The sequence below is a fragment of the Triplophysa dalaica genome, chromosome 12, assembly GCF_015846415.1.
Source record: "Triplophysa dalaica isolate WHDGS20190420 chromosome 12, ASM1584641v1, whole genome shotgun sequence".
NCBI lineage: Eukaryota > Metazoa > Chordata > Actinopteri > Cypriniformes > Nemacheilidae > Triplophysa > Triplophysa dalaica.
The window spans coordinates 22,682,961-22,704,170 of record NC_079553.1 but is presented as its reverse complement, the minus strand read 5'-3'; the positions used below and the strand labels follow the sequence as shown (position 1 = coordinate 22,704,170).

Sequence of the window (21,210 nt, the reverse complement as noted above, 5' to 3'; positions counted from 1 at the left end):
GAAAAGTCGTCACTGTGCTGTTTGGTATCATTGTGTGCACCACACTGAACATGGACCAGAGAAAGCAAAGGAGAGAGTTGTCTGAGGAGCTCAGAAAGAAAATAATAGACAAGCATGGTAAAGGTAAAGTCTACAAGACCATCTCGGACCAGCTCGATGTTTTTGTGACAACAGTTGCAAATATTATTAAGAATTTTAAGGTCCATGAAGTTGTCATTGTGTCAGTTAGAAACATAATATGTCGGTTATATGTGGAGCAATTTTTTTAATTTGGGTTGTGCTTTGGCACTGCTGCACTGCGCGGATGAATCTGAGCTCTGTGCTAACTGACTGACTGCTCACACCGCATCAGAGCAGCGCATCTGTACATCAACACGTCCTACATCTGAAATATGTTCTCTGAACACATACCACATCTGAGTAAATCAAACAAAGAATTTACCAACTACTACTTAGTTATCAGAATCTGTTATCTTCAAAGTGATATGGAAAGCACATACAGTCCTGAATAACCCAGCTCACCCACTCTATCAGTATTTTATACACCTTCCATATAGACTACCTATGTGTGAGAAGACTGTTGAGTTTTGTTCAAACAGCTATACATGCTTTAAACACTTTAGCTATTACGGTACTTTTGTGTTTTTTTTTCATTTTTGTGATCTGTGTTTTGATTGTATTGTGATATGTACATATGTAATGTTACATTACTAGGTACCCTCCTGAGAAAATGAATTTCCTCCTTGAGGACAAATAAATTATTAATATAGCACAGACCTTATTTCGGGCGATTTACCAAAAACCCATTAAAAAACCCACAGACATTGGAGTGATGGAACTGGAAGACCTAAAAGTTTAACTCGCTTCCGGGTTTTGCATTCAAAAATACGTCATCTCTGAGCCTCTCCATGTGATCCTCATAAAGCCATGACGCAAAGATAGGCAAGGGGTCAAATATGTCATTCTCACTCCACTGCAGGTCAACGGATCTGGTAAAACATGTCAAATGTGCAGCTTTCCTGGTATGCATGCGGTTCTCTGCAAAAGTACATTTTTCTGACAATTTTAATGTCAACATGACAAATGTGCCACTTCCTGGGTTGAACTAAAGTTTTCTCCTTCATGATCAAGTCGTTTAGCAGATGCTTTGACTGAGTAACTGGTGAGCACAGATTTTAAAACCATAATATGACAAACAAATGCCGTACAATCTTCACACAATGACACAGGGTGGACAAAGAGACCAGAGGTCCTCACCAGAATCACTTCACAACAGAGCATTGAACAGCAACACGACACACACAATTCTTTCTTTTCTCTTGTATCATCCAACACATGGGCCACCATTTCACTGTATTCTTTGGAAGGAAAAGATGCCATTCCTCTGACAATTTCTGACCCAGATAGAGGCCGGAGTCTACGAGGCCTGTTAGTAAGTATTCAGTGTATTTGGCTGGTTAATATCATCCCTCCAAATGGTCATCAGCAGACATCTGTACGGATGGAAACAGGCCAACACAAACCCAGTCCTCACACTGAAATATACAAACAGATAACGGATGATACGACAACCTCATCATGTTTACATAGCATTTCACACTTCATTATAAACTAATGAAGGAAGAGAAAAACTGATGACAGTCCAATAAAATTGTCACTTGGTATGTGACATGAGGAACACGCCTCTAGCTGGCGATCCGCCCGTGACCTGACATGTTGATCTTCTGTCCTGGAAATGCTGCGTAATATTTTTGGGTTTCTGGAAAAGTTTGTAAGCGGAGGAGATGAGCCAGCTGACATCCTGACACTGCAGTTCAGTTCAGACACGCCAGCGGTTTACTGGCACACTTTCTCCCTGGAAACCTCGGGTGGAACATTTCCCCTGAACTATCTGACTCAGAATACAGCACAAAACAACATCACTACTACACCCAACATCTCAACATTAAATCAACGTTTAAACTTCCACATTAACCCTTTCATAATTGTTTCTGGTCTGACCAAAGATTTCATATCAGAACATCAAACAAGAGATGCTTAGATGAGGTGATGTTTCATCCAAATCATTTATAAAAATGGCTTCACGTGACCAGACTCTCTGCAAACAACTGGGGAGCTTTTCAAATGATGAAAGAGGACATTTAATAAATTAATTTCACACACTGACATCACAACAAATGAAAGTGGAAAACCTGAGGATAAATAATGAAGTTCTGGCACGGGGAGAAAAGAAGGGAGGAGACGGACAGATGGAATTTATCATTACAAATCCTTCAGTTCATTACACATCGGGGAATTAAAGCTGTAATGAAAAAATCTAAATCTAAAATAAAGACTTGACTGTGACATTCTCTTCTTTTGATAATATGTAATAGAGCACTTTACTCTACAATCTTTCAGAATTATCAGAGTGATTTAATAAGCAAACATAATGCTGGTGAATAATACTGAAAACCAAAGATTCAAATGGAAGATTCAAGAGTCATTTTCCATGCATCACACACACGTGCATGTCAGTCCAGTGCATTACATACATACAGAATTAGACCCCCACAGAGAGAAGATTTGAGAGAGGTTCTCTGAGACCCCGGCGACCGGAAACAACCCTTTTCCTTTCAGATTCCTTACGTGTTTCTCTAGCGCCAGCAGCCATTTATAGCCAACTGAGCTAAGCAGTTCCCATGAAGAGCTCTTCACATCTTATCATTTCAACAAACGTCATTCTCGTGGAGAAACAAGCTAACAATATCAGTTTCAGACATTCTCAGAGCAAAGCTATAAACAACAGATTATATCCAAATTCAACTATTCTTATATCTTGTAAGGACATTAACGCAGTGTTCTCAAAACATGCAATGTCAAAGATCTCCAGATACGTTCAGGTTTCTTAGTGTAAGTCTAACAGTTTCATTCAAAGTCCACACGCCTGGATACGCACATTTCTTATAAACAAGCTGCATGATTTGTGGTCGTATTTATGTCTTTAGCAAAAATGGTCTGGGACAAGTAGCATGCTGTATTTGATTAATGGGTTTGATTTGACAAACGCTTTTATCTGATGCAGTTTTCAGCTTTATGTATTTACATAAAAAGAAGTGAAAAGGTTGTTCCCTTATGATAAAAAGAGGTTTAAATAAGAGATCAGTGTTGAGGTAGACAGCAGAAGGCAATAGAATCAGAAATGTGCAAATATATATGTTACTGTGTTATTTCGCCGACAGATCGTCTCACTGAAGCACAGCGTGTCAGAAAAGAGAAAGACTGATCAGAAATAAACCTCTGCAAACCTGCGAACCTGTTTCACATTTACTGCCACCTCTGCAGTTCTGATGCAAATGTAACACGTGTGTCGACAGACACGAGTCTTCAAAGAGAAACACTGAGAGAGCCGAAGAGTCACCCGCATGCCCTGCGCTTCCTACGTGTCTCCAGGGAGCAGAGAAACGCTCATGCAGCTCTAACCAGATGTGACTGCAGAGCACGACAGCGAGAAACCAAGCGCATCAATGCAGCAAAGCTTCAGAGTTCAATAAAGATCTCACACCATTTTACTGAAAAATACAAGAAAATACTCGCTAAATAAAGCGTTTAGATTAATGCATCAGCATTCTCTACTGGAACTCTACTGTGAAGTTGGCAATAGAAATGAAACCCTTCACCTTTGAGTCTGCATATTCATATAAATCATCATGTATATTTCAACTGAAATCATCATATACAGTATTAGCGGAAGATTGATGTGTGACATGTTTGACTGAATAAAATACATCACAGTTACTGATTTCTGAATTTAAAAGATATATTGAATATGTAATGAAATCTTTATTTTTCTAGGATCTTGTGGGCATTCGGACACAAATGTCTCAGTAATGCTGTTCAAGATACATGGACACCAGCAGAACACTGTGACATCACAGTATGAGCAGGAACACGGGTCAGGAACACGGGTCATGAAAACCTCAGGTGAGGTGTAAACACAGAGATAATCCCTGAGGTGAAATAAACTATCCAGAGGACACAACGTTCACCCGCCTCACAGCCGCACAGATGACCCAAACCTTCAGCCACTTGTCAACAAAAATAAGAAATCTCATGAAGAGTGTCCAAATCATGTTTTGATATCACTCGAGGGCCTGTTTCCACAGATAATGGAAGAAAAGAGGATTTGGTGTCTTGGCACAAAAGAGCAACAGAACCATGAAACATCTCACAAACAATCACAACTGACATGTCAACCCTAAAGACCTCCACAGAAAACTCAAAGATCTGCATCACACAACCCAAACACACTACATCCCAATAATAACACAGCCAAGAGTCAGAGAGGTGTTCTTCAACAATCCCAACAAATACACAAATATAACGTCTTACCTCATCAAAGCCGCTGTCTTCTTTCTTGAATGCTTGAGGGGAAAAAGAGAGATGATATCAGACATTTAGTTCACTAAACGCTGAATAAATTAACACAAAATGGGGTCATTGGGTATTTCTCACATGCACATGAAATGTAATGAGTCATTTTGAAATTGCGTTCAGATTAAGTTCATCCTGGGTCAAAGTCCAATAAACCTGTCAAACACATCCGGGTCATATTTCACCCACAATCAAAAAAAAAAAATGATTTCATCAAATAAAGAAAACTATTTGTGAGGCCTTCTGTATTTTCTGCACCCCCCCATTTTCAATAATGCAATATTTTTAAATACTTATATATTATTTAAATTGTACTGTACATTTACATTTACATTACATTTATTAAATTGGCAGACGCTTTTATCCAAAGCGACTTTGAAGTGGGAGACCATATAAACAATTATAAACCCAACATGTTAAACAGTACATGTTGTAGCATTAGTTGTATTGTGTTTAAATTAGTGGTGGGCCGTTAACGGCGTTAACGCCGTTAACGCAGTGAGACTATTATCGCGCGTTAAAAAAAATGTCGCCGTTAATCTATTCTCAAAGTTGGGTTGGGAGCTGGGTCTATACTACGCAAGCTATGATGACTTTCACCTTGATATTTTAGCGCGAATGTATACCAGCTTAACTGCACTGTACGGGGCGAGAACGAGATTTTTCAACTCGCGTGATTCGCGTCATTCGCGTCATTCGCGGAAGCAGAAGCCGCCTCATCATCTCATAACCAGGGCTTCATTCGCGCGATTCGCGCCGCAAGTAGGTCTATTGCCTCTTTGCATTAACATATAAATCACTCGCGTTTGACACGCCATTCGCGTTTGGTCTGAACACAACATAACGTTACTGTGAAATTACCGCATCAAAAGTGACGTGCTAACATGGATGCAGCTATGAAGCCGCCGGGTTTGCTTTAGGGAATATAAATTATTAAGAAGCTTCCCAATAGAAACATCAACAAGACTAAGGTTGTTTGCACCTTGTGCAATGCGGAATTGGTTTAAAAAAAACACTTTCTCTCAACAGGTAGTGGTCTAGCTTTAGTTGAAACCAGTAACTTTGTATTGAGATCTAATGTATTATGGCTCCTGTATGACATATCGCTTGTTGCTCCCTCACTCTTTGTAAGTCGCTTTGGATAAAAGCGTCTGCTAAATGACTAAATGTAAATGTACTGTAGGAGCTCTTCCGGTCTCAAGTACCACCTAAACGCAAATCATCCCTTAGCTAATGCGGAAGTAAACACAAGTTCATCTTATTGAACATAATTAAATTTTCAGCACCAATTATCATAGTAGAACAGCTTTCTCAAGCAGTTTGTGATGCATTTTGGAAACAGGAGACGAGCCCCTGGTCTAATGCGCCACCTGGCTTGAGAAACCCGTTCTCAAAGACTTACTTTTAGTCATTATTTGGGTAGCACACATATTCTGAATGCCTTCGGCAGAATTCAAATGAGCCATTTTAATCTAGATTAATCTAGATTAATCTTGGAATTAATCTAGATTAATCTAGATTAAAAAAATTAATCTATGCCCACCACTAGTTTAAATAAACTAAACCATGTATTAGAGCACGATAGTAATACACATAATAATATAAAAAACAGCTGTAATGAGAATCTAATGTGACCTCTGTTTGACAATAATTAAAAATGAAAGAAATTATTACATTATACATTTAAATTTTCAGATTCATTACAGTGATGAAAAGGACTTATTTTAATGTAATTTTCCATGTAATTTCTCCTTCTTTTTTTTTGATTTGGGGATTAATGTGACCTGGACATAACATTAACCCATATCAAACATTTATGCCTCTGCTAAACATCTGTTTTATAAATGATTGATAATGTTTTACATTAAATCAATGCATATAAAGTACCAATATATACAGTATCTGTTTGCAGAGACACAGAGTCAATATACTGTAATGCTTTGGGTCAAATAAAGCTGTATACTAATATCACATAAATGTCTTGGATTTATGCAACTTCAGTATTACTGTCTGTATCTGTAAAATGCTGTTTAAAGCTTACTGTGCGTTCACCCCGCCAGCGACTCTGTCCCTAGGTGTCCCTAGTCTCTTGCTACGAGGTCATTAGAAGGCGTTCCTAGCTTTGGTTGCTCTAGTGACATTTATAAACAAACCCTGCAGTAACTGACGAGAGACGGATGATGAGCTTCACTACTTTACGTCGCTCCCGAAAGTCGCTCATAATTTGCATAAAGTTGTGAAAATATCCACTTTGTCGTGTCGCTAGACACACTCACTTCCTGTCGCCACCGATCACTGTCGCTCGTGTCTCCGGCTCTTTTTTTAAATGAATGACATCGCTTTGCTTTGTCGTTGGAGGTCGCTGGCGGTGTAAACGCACAGTTAGATTCAAATCCTCAAATTACCCTTTAAAATATAAATGCACGTCTTGCAATGGAGAGATTTTTAGACCTACAAAATGGAAAATATTCACATTTCTGTGCCATTTGATCTGTTTTTCCATCGACAGATCATTAAATGAAGCTCAACCATGCAAAGCGATCGTCTCCGTTAAACAGAGCATCTTTATTTCATGTCCCTTGAAAAATGATTTATTCATGTTGCTATTGTTTTGAGACAATGCCGAGCTGTTCTCGTCTGAAGACAGTCACTGTTTAAATAGTTCATATTCGAATCCCTTCACTTTACAGAAAAATTACAACACAGTGAATCATCATGACTATGACAAGTCAGTTCAACGTCTTGGTGAGGGCCGACACGTTAACTTCAATGAAAAAAAGCACAAATATACTTTTTTGCCTCGTAGAAGCTTAAAATATTCCCTGCCACGTACAGAAGAAAGTCTTTGTAAATGCTTCAGACGACATCTGACTAAAGCACAGTGGAGCGGAGTGAGTGTGTGACGGGCAGAATAAAACATCACTCAGACACTCAGAATATCTACAGAAAGCTTAGTGCCAAATATTGCCATATATGCTGGCTAGAATCAACAATTATCTACTGAGCTTCTTGAAATGCATTGTGGGAATGTCTTGGTCAGAAATTGATCAAAAGAATTCGCTGCCCATCCAGCTCACTAGTTTTTGGAACAAACCCCATACAAATCCTATTTTTATTAATTCCTGCACAAAGACACAATGATCAGATCATATTACTGTTGTTACTTGTGCTGTGCTGGTTGGATAAAAGCAGTCATTTAACAGCGTCCATCAATCATGAAGCACATTATCTGGGCAGACAGCATCTTTTAGACGCAAAGACCCCTAGGCAGCGTTTTCTATCCCCACTGCAGCTTCACAACAGAGACGTCTTTATGACATGGACTACAAGACAATGAGAATCGCAAATCAAACTGCAGCACAGCAACATTATAAATGCCTCCATATCATCATCACTCGATTTTACATCAGACTTGATAGAGATCTGAGTTACAAAAATCCCCAGATACCTAAAATAAACGTGTAAAGGAAATGTCTAAACAGACATATTAAACAGATAATGTTGTGGTTGATGTGTATTGTAAGACATTCCTGCAGCAATATAGAAGATTTAACTGCTTTTCAGGGGTTGAGACACTCCAAGAAATAAGCTTTTCATGATCTTACATGAAAATCATTTCAACGTTCATCCTCTATACGTTAAACGAAATAAATGTTACACGACTTTGGGGTTTATATTGAAAATATCTATAAATGTGTTTGTACGATTGTTCACAGATATACACATAAACCACTAAATTCTCTGAGACCCAAAAATCCAAATCAATCTCAAAACATGATGGTTAAGCAAACGTCTTCATTTGGTTTCAATTCATTCTCATCTCTCTGAGATATTTTAGTGTTCTGTATGATCTAGACCAGGGCAAGTCAACAGGACAAATGTGGCCCGTCAATCCTCTTCTCCTGGCCCGCCTTAACATTTTAAATAAGCGGAGAGACTTTAAGAACGATGTGCTTTAAGTAATGCACATCCTGAGACGCCACATCTTTGATAGTCCAAAATGCTGTTACATTCAATACAAAAGTAATTCTTTTTGAGTGATTTATAAGCGATTGATGTCTTATAAAGTGATTTGATCAGTCTGTCCAAGAAACATAATCTTATTTACAATGTTATATTTAGCAATCCACAGCCACGGGCAGTCAGCGTCTTTTGCCCTTGAAAGTAACAGCAGGAAGAGTACTTCACCATGTGAACTGTTGTCTCAGATAAGGGAAAACTTATGTTGTTTTTATTACTACATGTATGATTTAAAGGGCTATATTTACGAAAAACAGCTGTTCATCTCCCTCCAGAACTTGCACTTCAAAGGATCACCCATTCTAAGAGCATGGGGCACATGAATGCGATTAGAATTCACCAGAAGATGCGATAATACCCATATCTACGATAATAGCGTTCAGTTTCTTGCACAAACCAACTTATTTGCTTCATAAGAGGCCAGTTTAGCGTCAATGGGCGGGGATTACTTTTGTGCTGAATGTATTAGGGTTTTTTACTTTTATTAATTTGACTTTCATTAATTCAACCAAATATCTTCATAAAGAAAAAATTAAATACAACCCACATCTTGGAAGTACTGGGGTGAGTAAATTACAGCAATCTTATTTTAGGGTAAAATAACGCATGAAAAGGACAGTTCACCCAAAAATGAAAGAAAAATTGTCATCATTTGCTCACCCTTAGATTGTTCCAGACATGTATAAATGTCTTAGTTCTGCTAAGCACAAAGTAAGATATTTGGAAGAATGTCAGCAAGCAAACAGATCTTATCCCTCATTCACTTAAGTAGGGAAAATAAATACTATAGCAGTCAGTGATGGATGAGATCAGTTTGCTTTCTGACATTCTTACAAATATCTTCTTTTGTGATAACAACATTTTCATTTTTGGGTGAACTGTCCCTTTAAGGAAAAATACAATTGAAAAGGCAATATGAAAAACAGTATAGAAGGAACAAAATGCAATAAATAATAGAAATGCAAAATAACAGAAGAAATGATGATATGGCCGCAATGAAAAGTAGTTGAAGACCGTTGATCTAGACTGTCTGTCCTTTATGAATCAGTCACAATGTCCAAAACACTAAAGTTGTTCAGCTTAAACCTAACCAACACAATAACTGTGTGTCAGTAATAAATGACAGATGTATGATTGTTCAAATCCCCCAAAAAGGATTTTAATCATTACATTTTGGCATTCTTTAAAACACCATATAGTGCTATCTAAGCACAATGGTAATCCATATATCAACCATTGATTAAGACCCGAAGGTTAAAGTCTCCATTTGGTCTCCTTCAAATCTCACTGGTGTCTTCGAGAAGCAACTGAGATGTTCCAGTGTTCTGTTTGATTAAAACTGTGTTTTCTTTAAGCATCAATCCTCCAAATATATGAAGATCATAAACATGAGTCACATCTGAACTTCTGAGCAGCTTCATATCAAACAGATCACACAGATAATCGTAGAGAAAACGCGTGTATGTGTTGCATATGATGTGCATAAGGTCAATGAGATCAATGACGATCCGCATTATCTCTACATCATATATCTGCAGTCTCTGACGAATAGAGATAAAAGCACTTTAAGTCTATTATAGTCTTTAAAATGCAGGCAACTGATGCATTTAATAGCACTTTAAGTCAAGAGAAATGTTTTATAAATCTTTCACGCAGACGTCATTTAAATGTTTGAATGCTTGTCTTGGAGGATTTAAAGATGATTTACAGTCCAAACGCAAACTTTCGCCTCCACTGTCAGTGACACCAGCAGCAGCTCCAGTGAACAATACCATCGTCACTCACCGATGCGACTGAAGCTCTCCGACAAAGTTCTCCTTAATTTCTTCATTTTGCCGATTTTTTCGGCCGGTTGAGCCGCGGGCATCAGATCACACATGTCGACGGGACTCAGAAATCCTGCTGGAGGAGTTAAAAAGCGGGAATGAAATCCTGAGGTAAAACTGTTGTGTGACACCGCGCGCTACTTTCTTTTAAAAACACATTTCTAACGTGTTGACTACAGACTACATATCTGTTGCCGGTGTAATAATCCGCAGTAACGTGAGCAGGAAAACTTCACGACTGTGTGCTTGAACGCTGCGGTTTTCCTGCTCTTCTCTCTGGAAATCTGGATGTCATTTTACGATTCTCTCCGTTTGCTTGAGAGAGCGAGGTGAGGCGCTGAGAGTTAGCCCCGCCCACAAGGGGCACCCATTGGTCGAGCGATGGCCGTTGCATCAGTGATTCGCTATGTGAACTGTCCGTCATTGGCAGATCCCCGCCTCAGGGTCGGGGCATCCCGAAGACTTGCGCATCGTGGACATTCATTTCTGCGGTATCGGGACTTTAAATCGCTTTTGTGGGGATTCAAATGTTCCACGCGTTTTGGGAAAATATCCATTCATTAAAAAATAAATGTTTTTGAAAAATTGACCGTTCACACACGTCTGACCAATAAATGGACGCAACAGTTCCATGACAATTATGGATCATGATGAGAAGATAATAAACATCTGTTCATAAATCAATTATTCAGTTCTATGTGTGTACCAGTGCATTAAAAAGAACTGACTCACACAACACACGTATTCCACATTTTCAAGTTTAAGATCTTTCATTCTAATCTGTTATTTGGTACAATTAATTTCTTGTTTTCTTCATTCCTCTTGAGAAAGATGGGGAAGAAAGGCATTAAAAACCAATTACAAATAATATAGAATGAGAATAGTAGCATATACAATAAGAGAAGGAGAACCTATAGGCAGAAATATAAGAATAAACAATGGCCTTCTCAAAAGCTAGTCAGTCTAAAGTATGACTAAGACAATGAATAACAATATTGAAAAAATCTCTATAACAAATATATTACAATTGTGTAAATGTACAGGTCTGGAAAGTAACATTCTTGGCTATTTCCATATAAATTCAACACAATACTGTTTAATGCAATACCAGTATGTTCAAACAATGGAAAGAATTATAAAAAACCTTTTAAATTTTCTGTAAAATACTTTGAAGCTATATTATATGACACAGCTATTATGATCATCATTCAGTATCTTCCATGGTAAACTATGGTGTTTGTATAACTAAAATATTAAATGTACATTTTTTGTGTCCACATCTCACAGTCAACAGTTATAAGATAATGTAGTAAAATATCTGCCTCTTTTCACCCTACAATGTTCCACGCAAATTCTTTGTTAAACTGGACATGACAACTAAACTGGATGGTTCCCCGGACAGGGCTTAAGACAACAGTTCCGGACTAACTTGATCGAAAACAACTTACACTGACATCTTAAAATGAAGAGTTTGGTTCCAAAATGACATAACTCAAAAATAAAAAATCGTGTATCAATTAATATCAATCAAACTGCCGTTTGTTTGTTTTGATTTAAGCCACAAGAACTCAAAAATACAGCGAAAGGCTAAAATAAACTACAAGACTGTTGTTCAGATTTTCAGTCTGGACTTGTTGCAGAAAGTCATCTCATTTTGGAACCAAATTCTTCAAATATATCAGTGTGATTTTTTTGTCTCAAGACACACACCGGTTATTTTTTTTGTAGAGTATGTTTCTAAATGGACTTAAATATCCTAACTAAATCACAGTCTTTGTTTAAGGTAATCCTTGTTCGGGAAACCACCCCCATGTGTATATAACAGTGACTGAGGCAGGAAAAGATGGTTGAGATGAGATTCTTAAGGACAGTTATGTCTAATGTAAACATCTCACTGTCAAGACACTTACACAGCTCTTCTGCACACGGTCACATTCTCATCTAATCATTACACAGCCGTTAGTCAGACCTTCATTTGTTTCAATGACTAATCAATACATCGAGCCAATAGATTTGTAAGAACCTAAACAGAGACTAGTTACGTTTATTGAGTAAATACATTTATTTCATGATCGCTGTATGATGTTGCTATGTGGGTGAAAACTAAGAGGCCGTGTATATGTCACCCAAATCATTTCAGAGGAGCAAATGGTTATATCGGATGAATTAAGAATTGAACATATTATAAATGATCAGGTCTGTAAACGCTTTTTGTGTCCTAAATATAAAAAGGTGACGTGAGATGAAATTAGCATTCATTGATTTTTTAAGTTTTTAAAGAGTGGGAATGTGTTCATATTCCAGTCAGATCGGCTCATGGTTTAGCATGGAAAGAAGAGACTTAAACTAGCAGATGAAACTCTTTCCTTCAGGCAGTCACAGGGAATCTCTCACGAATTTCACTTTCTGTATCTCATCGGTCTAACAAACTCAACCAGATTTCATAATTCAAAAATGTAAAACCAATTGCACTTCTTTAAAAGCTTGTTTTTATTAGGAAATGTTGTAATAAGAACACGCATAATTACAAACATCTAAGTCATTTCACAGAAGCGAGAGTGATTTAAAACTATGGTTTCAATTGTCTTACCACAAACAAATCAGCGTGTTTCAAAGAAAACATTACCCCCAAAAAATCAGTTGTCAGCTCATGTCCTTTCAAACGTAAGCAGAAGAGATCGCCAACATGGCATTCACGTCTCTCTCACATTTACAATATCAAACAATGGACGTATGAGCTACGTCTACTGATGCTGTACCCTTAAAATCTTCATTCAGTTTAACTCAACACATGCACATATTTAAACATGCTAAAGAGAAAATGAGATATGATATCTGACGCAGAGATTATTAGAAGCATCTGGTTCTCACACAAAACTACAGAATGACTTCAGAGGATTCAAATCAACTACATTTATGACAGTTTTAGTCTCATTTGACATGTGACAGATGTTTTCATTATATAGATGAACTAAGAGCTGCGTTTAGATTCTACAAATAAACAATGTTGGAAGCTTGTTTGTTCTACAGACAAAATGACAGAACTTCTGCTTCAACAGTTTCTAGCTTTAAAAGAGAAAATAATTACTGATGGTCCAAGAGCCACTTTGGTTTTTTCCATCGATCATGTGTGTTAAGCATTAAAATGTGATGCTGATGTGTTTGGAGAGAGAGCAGAGAGTGACGAGTAAATAACCAATGAAAGGGTGAACAAGGTAATCTCAGTATCGGCATCTCGAGCGAACCCACAGAAATCTGTTTGTTCAGAGAATGTGCTGATGAGTTTCCACCGCTGGACATCTGAGACTTCACTCGTTCTCAAATTTGCTGTACGGATGATCAGAATCTGGGATTAAACCTAAATGAAGAGAAAAGAGACGTGTGATGAACATATATATGACAATATGTGACACCTGCTGAACGCTTTCATGACACTCTGAAATATCTTCAAGCAATACAGACAGAACAAGATCATAAAATATACATCAGAGCTGAAGCTGTTACCCATGAGCCAATGCAGAGACGCGTACCCTACGCCGTAGCTGACACACACCTCTCCAAAAAATGCAACAATGCGGCGGGGACCACAAGTGCTGTGATTGGTATGCATGATTGGACTCCCTTCAGGTCAAAAAACTCTAAGATAGCGTCGGGTTTACTCATACGCATTTCCCAATAAATTATATTACTAAATGAATCTCAAACAGCATACACAACGAACCGCTTCTTCTGCTCTTGTCTGGGTTACACAAGCAACAATCCTGTGGACACTGACACCTGGTGGCCAATGCCTATCGACGCGGACAATGACACACAAGTATCGACAAAAACCGGCAGAAGTAAAAATCCTCCTTAACTCTAATGTAAGAATGTGATGAGCACAGACACACACACACACACACACACACACACAAACACACACACACAAAGATATTCAATGAAAAAAAAATTGTGTCACAGCTTTGAATATTTGCTAGTGCATGTTTGGATGAACTTTACCCACTACATCAATGATGGAGAAACAAGTTTCAGTTGTTTTATTATTGTCAGTTGGGTTTTATTATTTTATTCACATCATATTCTCATCTAATGAGGGCAGATGGTCATGAAGACAGAGTCAACTTTCTCTCTAAATGTGATGTGTTCAACTGAATGACCTTCCATAACCTCAGAAACACCCGCTCAGATTCACAGCGTGATGTGTGAGGTCCAGAGAATCAAGTATTCCTTGTGTATTTCATGTTTACATTAGGAATGCTCATTAATCATTGAACTGTATGAACATAAATTACAGTGAAACTTCTGGAGTTTCTTAGAAAGTCAAAGTATCTAATCTCTAGCGTTTGGCAAGTGTTCTTTTTATACAGTGTGAGTTCACGGGCTGAATCTCACACTGTATGTCCTTCTGGGGACAGACAGAAGAGAGTGTGACTGCATGGCAGACGTGTTCCCTGATGCTCAGACTGCTGAGACCAGGAGAAACACACAGAAGAGCTTCATCCATCATAATGTCACACTGTCCCCCCACACACACACACACACACAAACACACACTCTCTCGCGCGCACACACACACACACACAAAAAACACACACACAAACATGCACTGAGAGCACTGCTGCATCACTCATAACGTAGACAGGGTCAGACTGTAAACTGCACAGGGATCTGTCTAGTTAGCACACGAATTTAACAAAAATGATGACAAAACTGAGAAAAACAAGAAATTTTAAGATAATAACTTATTGTTTAATAACTGGAATATAAGAGAATATGAAGAGTTAACTCTATAAATGAGCAAAAAACATTTTTCAAGAAATCATGTTTTTTTATTGTGCATTCCAATTAATATCAATCAAACTGCAGTTGGTAGGTTTGGATATAAGCCATAAGAACTAAAATGTACAGCTTACAAACACAATAAAACATGATTTTGGAAGCAAACTCTTCCTATATAGTTTCATGGCAACAGGACTTTACTTAAGCGTGTGTACAAAGTGATTCTCACAAAGTTATTTTACCCTAAAATTGAATTAAATTATTTTTTGTTTAAAGATAATGATGCGGTTTTAAAACCATTTGTATCTGTCGGTCTGTGACCTATTTCATTTATCAAAAGCAAAATGTAACACAAAACTAGAGGAAAAGTGGCAGTGTGATGAAAACACAATGTGTCACAATGTCACATCTCTGATGGTTCTTTTCTTTTTTTTTTATTTAAATGTCAGATAGTGACATCACACCCATCATTGCATGGACACATATTTACTGTACTACAGAGACGGTTTGAACACAATTACTAGAGAAGATGTTAACCCATCACAAGAACCATCATTCAAATCCAATCTAAGGACTAAAATCCATTGCACATTGAGTCCGAACTTTCTGCACGTTATAATAAATAAATAAATACACCCTCACGTTGTGTCGATCACATTCAAACGCTGCCTACGATATTTCGTCTATCAACAAACAATAGAACTGGGTTAGATTTTAAGCATTTTTTCCATCCTGACCAAGAGTTTTGAGATGAGAAGTGACAATTCAGGGACACGCTACAAACAAAGGCCAAATACCAAAAAAGGCAAACGAAATTTTCGGACTGTATGTGCGAGAGTAAGAGTCTGTAATCGTGATCATCTGAAGAAATATAAAGCACATTGAGATTCTAGCGACCATCAGCAGGAGTTGTGTATCTCGCTCACATTATTGATGAGGAGGAGAATGAGATACAGAGATAAACCTCTCTGAGATCACACACACACACATCCTTTCATCTTCACTTCACATTTAACACCTTCCTCACAAGCTAGTGTGCAAACGCTTCAGTGCAGACTAAAACCTGCACACATCACAACTGAAGAGAGATTACAATACGCAGAAGAAGAAGAGAAGGAGAAGAGAGACGAGACGAGGAAGAGAACAGTGAGACACTAGAGATCAGTACAGAAACAATATCTATTCATTCATAACACAACTACATTACAATAATCTGAGTCTAATTCTCATTGTGTAGTGTGAGACGCATTCATAAGCTCTCGCTTTCCTCCGCTGAACATTTCACCACATAACCATCGATTTAAAACTGTTGAGGATCACACAGATCGATGAGAACGCCGAACGCTCCATTCAGTCTCAGGAGAACGCGACAGGAGCAGAATGAAGCATTAGTCTAAACTGCACAATGAGATCAATACACACCCAGGACTCAAATCAACATAAACACAACGTTAGATGAATGAATGAAGAACAGCAGAGTTTCAGATCCAAGAATAAAACCATCCCAGTGTAGAACTGAAGCGGTCCAGAACCACACTCCAACACATCAACACTACACAAAACTCAATGTAAAGCATCTGCACATTCACAATTTAATTCACATTTCTTTATCAAGCACTTTTCTAACAATACTGTATATCTGTGCTTAAAACACTGCCATAGAGGACAAGACATTCCTGAGCAGCACTTTGTTTTATTACAATCTAAATTCAGAAACCATGTTTTTGGTGTGTATTGGTATTCAATCATTTTCCTTTTTTTATTGGCTGTTTGTAATAAGGTGATTTTTGGAGTGTTCACTACAGTTTCCTTTATATCATTTGTTTGTGCAGATGGAAGAGTGTGGGCGACAGGAAAGCCAACTTTCTGTTGACCGTACAGCCACATAAAGCCAAATTAACTGTTTTCTCTGTTGGTAAATAAATCTGTTATGACCTGTACAGTCGTGGCCCTGTTTCTCAGTCTCTACAGCCAAATTGTGTTGGAAGCGGATACAGTGTGTGTAACTTGTCATTTGTGTAACTAGCTTTACTACTGTGGTTAAACTATGGTTACAGTAGTGTATCATTGTTCATTTGTGTTCACCGTGATTGACCACAAGTGTTTTGTGTTTTATTTGTAGTAAACCCAGTAGAAGTAAAGACATTACTCACCATACTTCTTGCGGATTTGATCATGTTTTGTTCTCCTCTCTGCCCTCCTGTAGGAGAAATACATCACAAGGATGTTTGGGGTAAATATCAAAACAGGAAAATGTGAAATTAAACATTGGACTTTAAGCCTGGACTAAAACACGTTTAACAATAGTTGCATGTGAGATACTTCCTGTCCATAAACAAACACTTTACTGCGGTACCGACACATCAAAAGAGAATCAAACTCATGAGCTGGAATGGACACATGATTGACTGTGTTGTGTGTGCGTGTCTTTGTTTAATCCCATCATTCCTTCACAGGCTCCCGGTGGGGCAGCAGTGTTTTATGGGCGCGTGACATACGGCACAGCTCTCGGCGCGGCTCCATACATTACTGAAGCTCTCTATAGACCATAAAGCAGCTGGCCGAGTGTCAGGTCTGTTCTCTGTATCAGACGCCTCACATCAACACAAAAGACTTAACACGTAAATCAGTCGAAGCTTTAGAATCACATGATCTGTAGAATCAAAGGCTGCGAGGGAGAAACATCTGTCGCTTGTTAAAGATCCTACAGTCACTCACATAACCCATGAGTCCAGCACTTCTTATACACAGCCCTGAGATTCAGGAATATGTCATAATGTGATTTAAATAGATAACGTCCCAGAGTTTAACAGTGTTTGACTAAGAGATGAGTGGAGAGAGATCAGGAAGTTCATCTTACCGGTCATCAGCCCTCTGTGTGATCTCTTCTCGTCTTCTGGCGTACTGCTCCTCATCCCGATCAACCCTGACATCACACATCACATCATTCTCATTACTCTCAAACACTATATATATATATATATATATATATATGAATAAATAGCATTATAAAGTATTTAGTTCTGGAGTTTGTTTGTTTCTTTTATGGGGGTGTGAGAGACAGGAGAATTATCTGACAGAGACTGTTTTTTGACTTTACACAGACTAAAGGTCATTGTATACAAGCAGCTTCACAATAACTGAAAGTAAATCACGGAAGAACCTGCAGCTGAATTCCCCTTCGCTTCATCATCAACATTAAAACTTCATTGTAAGAGAAACAGCTCAAAACTGATGCCGATAAAAATGAAACGAAAGGTTTAAAGTGAGCGTTGGATCTAAATACAGCAGCTAGATGAACACTGACAGAGGTAAAGAACGACACTACACATTCACAACAAACACAGATTCACACGTTTACACTGAAGGCTTTTGAATAAGAGGCAGACAGACACAGTATAAATGCAAGTAACAGTCATGTGACGGACAGATCCAACTAATGCCAACAGAAATCATGATTGATATACATCAGCCCCTTACTGACATCCATAAAGATCTCATCACTTCTGAATATAAACATGTGTTGTGTAAAATAATCCTGAAGCATGAGGACATGTCACAAGTCTGAGATCTTTAAACAAGTGGAAGTGAAAGCAGACAAAAGCAGCTTTTTAAAGACACAATTTCACCAAAGTCTGTTTACGGAAAGTCGTGGCACACGGCGGCCATGTTTGCAGTGCCTCTAGGCAGTTATTTACGTCATAGCAAGTCCACAGTCCTGACTACTTGAATGGTGGAAGGCATATATGTCTAAAATTGCTGACAAAAATCAGCATATTTTTGATCGATAATTAAGCATGAATTGTATCATGACTTTGTTTGCTAATCTTAAATTGTGCAAAAACAAACACTTTTTCAAGGTCGCCTCATCTACTGCGCACAGACTGGCATGAGCCTCACGAGAGCCCCAGAGAATCCTCAGTCTTTATCTTCTCTTCGCTAGAGCGGTCATATTGAGCGTTGCATTCCTCACTCCTTCAATGCACTTACAGCACAATAGCACGTTTCTGTGTTTTGTTCTTTATACTTTACACACGTTGTACTCGTACAATGACAATAAAGATATTTATAATCTTCATCATCATTTTATATTTATACATTGTTGTTTTTTAATGTATAACCCTATTGAGTTTTGTTTTAATTGTATGTACAGAGCGACGCTGTGGCATTTTGTCCAAGACAAATATCCCTTGAGGAACAAATTGTAGTGTGTAGTGTAGTGTGTAGTGTAGTGTAGTGTAGTGTAGTGTAGTGTAGTGATCTGACCTTGTGGAGCGGCGGCGTCTGCAACAACAGCAGCAACAGCAGCAGACTGTGACGGCCACCAGCAGCACACCGCTCACCACTGCCATAGCGATGATCAACGCCTCAAAATTTACTGTCACACAAAAAACATTCATTCACATCATCATCACACACAAGTACCTGCTCACTCACACACGCGTTGTGTGTTTGTCACTACTGGCCCCTACTGAAGATCTAGTGAGAGTGCAGGTGCCCAGAACACATCCACATTATAAATGTGAAAGTGCTTAACATTCTCACGTGAGTTTCACTGTGAAGTGTATATTACTCACATCACCTAGACCTCAAAAACACTTTGACTGGGGAATTCAGATATCAAAACAGTGTATGTTGACATTAAGAGCAGGGAAATAATGAAGAAGTGAGAGATGTGGCTGCTGATAGTGTACTTACCCCAGCAAACACCCCAGCGGGCCTGAGACAGTTTACACACGGAGCTCGGGGGGATTATATAAGACACCGGATAATCTGTACAGGTGTTGTTGGTCTGACACCACAAACACTGTCAGAAACAATATTGATTGAGTTATTTATATTCCAAAGCAATACAAATTCCTTATGTTTTCATATCATGTCCAATAAAATGTAGATAAGGAGGGCGTGTCTTACTGAAACATTGGTGAGGCAGCTGTCACAGGAAGTCAGAGTGTTACATGCTGTGATGAGAATGAAGAACATTTTCAGCACAATCGAAACCTTCAACACCTCAGCCAAAAATGAGAATTCTGTCGTCGTTTATTCAATCACTTTCATGTGGTGTCAAACCTGTATGAGTTCACTTCTTCTGCTGAACACAGCAAAAGATATTTTGAAGAATGTCGATCATCAAACAACACTGAACTCCAATGACTTCTATTGTGTGAACAAAACCACAGAGACATTTCTCAAAATATCTTCTGTTGTGTTCCACTGAAGAAAGACTCGCATACAGATGTACAAACACATGATGTGGTTAAATGAATAAATGGTTAAACTTTGATTGTTTTTGGTGAACTGTGCCTTTAAACACCAACTTTACAGCAAAAAAAGGGCTTCTTTTCTATTGTTTGATCAAATCTGATTTATTTTTGCCCGGATAAAGGACTTAAAAACACTAAACATACTAGTAAAATATATATTTAATAAGAAGGCGTTTGACTTCTACTAAATAATGAAAAACTTCAACTTTTCAACGAAACTTTTCAACTTTACATATAGACCTGCCTCTAAACGTTCATATTTCTCTGTATGTTAGTTTTTACAATAAGAATGATAAAGACGTACGTTTGCGGACAGGTGGACGGGTTGTAGGTGATCTCGCAGTTGTAGTTTTAGTTTGTGTTGTTGTTGTTCTTGTTGCTGCTTCACTAAATGAGTCACGAATCATCAGAACGACAAATATCGACAGCAAAACGTGTATTTTATCCATACCTGTTGTGTTTGAGATCTCAAATGACCCCGATCTAATAAAAACGTCGGAAAACTGACAACACGCAGATAAAATAACCCAATCAAAGATCAAATGACCGAGAATGAAAACGCGGAAGCGCCACAAAACGGACGCACTTCCGCTTTCCAAAATAAAAGTCCTCGACCGAACGATTATGTGCTTTTACTGTGCGTGAGAGCGTGTGTGTTTGTCTGTGTGTGCGCGTGCGCGTGCATGTCTGTGTGCTTGTCTGTGTGTGCGCGTGCATGTCTGTGTGCTTGTCTGTGTGTGCGCGTGCATGTCTGTGTGCTTGTCTGTGTATGTGTGTTAGTACATGTGCATATTGTGTATGTGGAGTGTTTGTATGTGGGTGTGTCTGTGTTTTCACCTTTTTCTTGTTTTTACAGGTATAACTTTCATTGTTTTGCTTATAGTCAATATGCCTCATGTACAGATGCT

At 38.3% G+C, this 21,210-nt stretch overlaps 2 protein-coding genes across 4 annotated transcripts in view; both read right to left on the bottom strand.

Moving 5' to 3' along the window:
• The window catches only part of cdk14 (cyclin dependent kinase 14), a 116,096-nt gene extending 105,476 nt beyond the window's left edge, over window positions 1–10,620 (bottom strand). For 2 of the 3 annotated variants that reach the window (XM_056761725.1, XM_056761726.1), the window contains exons 1-2: window positions 10,219–10,620; window positions 4,372–4,403 (exon numbers count right to left, since the gene is read on the bottom strand). In XM_056761725.1, coding sequence (XP_056617703.1) covers window positions 4,372–4,403; window positions 10,219–10,312 — 126 coding nt within the window. In that variant the 5' untranslated portion in view covers window positions 10,313–10,620. Of the gene's footprint in view, window positions 1–2,538; window positions 2,623–4,371; window positions 4,404–10,218 lie in introns of those variants that run through there. The other variant, XM_056761730.1, reaches the window with a different exon arrangement.
• A 2,105-nt stretch (window positions 10,621–12,725) lies between these two features.
• Window positions 12,726–20,897, bottom strand: LOC130433280 (pituitary tumor-transforming gene 1 protein-interacting protein). Its single transcript, XM_056763071.1, has 7 exons — window positions 20,607–20,897; window positions 19,953–19,999; window positions 19,737–19,845; window positions 19,305–19,416; window positions 17,899–17,964; window positions 17,192–17,238; window positions 12,726–13,617 (listed from the first exon to the last, which is right to left on the bottom strand). Exons 1-7 carry the CDS (start codon window positions 20,749–20,751, stop codon window positions 13,568–13,570), a joined length of 576 nt encoding a protein of 191 aa, XP_056619049.1. The 5' UTR covers window positions 20,752–20,897; the 3' UTR covers window positions 12,726–13,567.
• Between the last annotated feature and the right edge of the window lie 313 nt (window positions 20,898–21,210).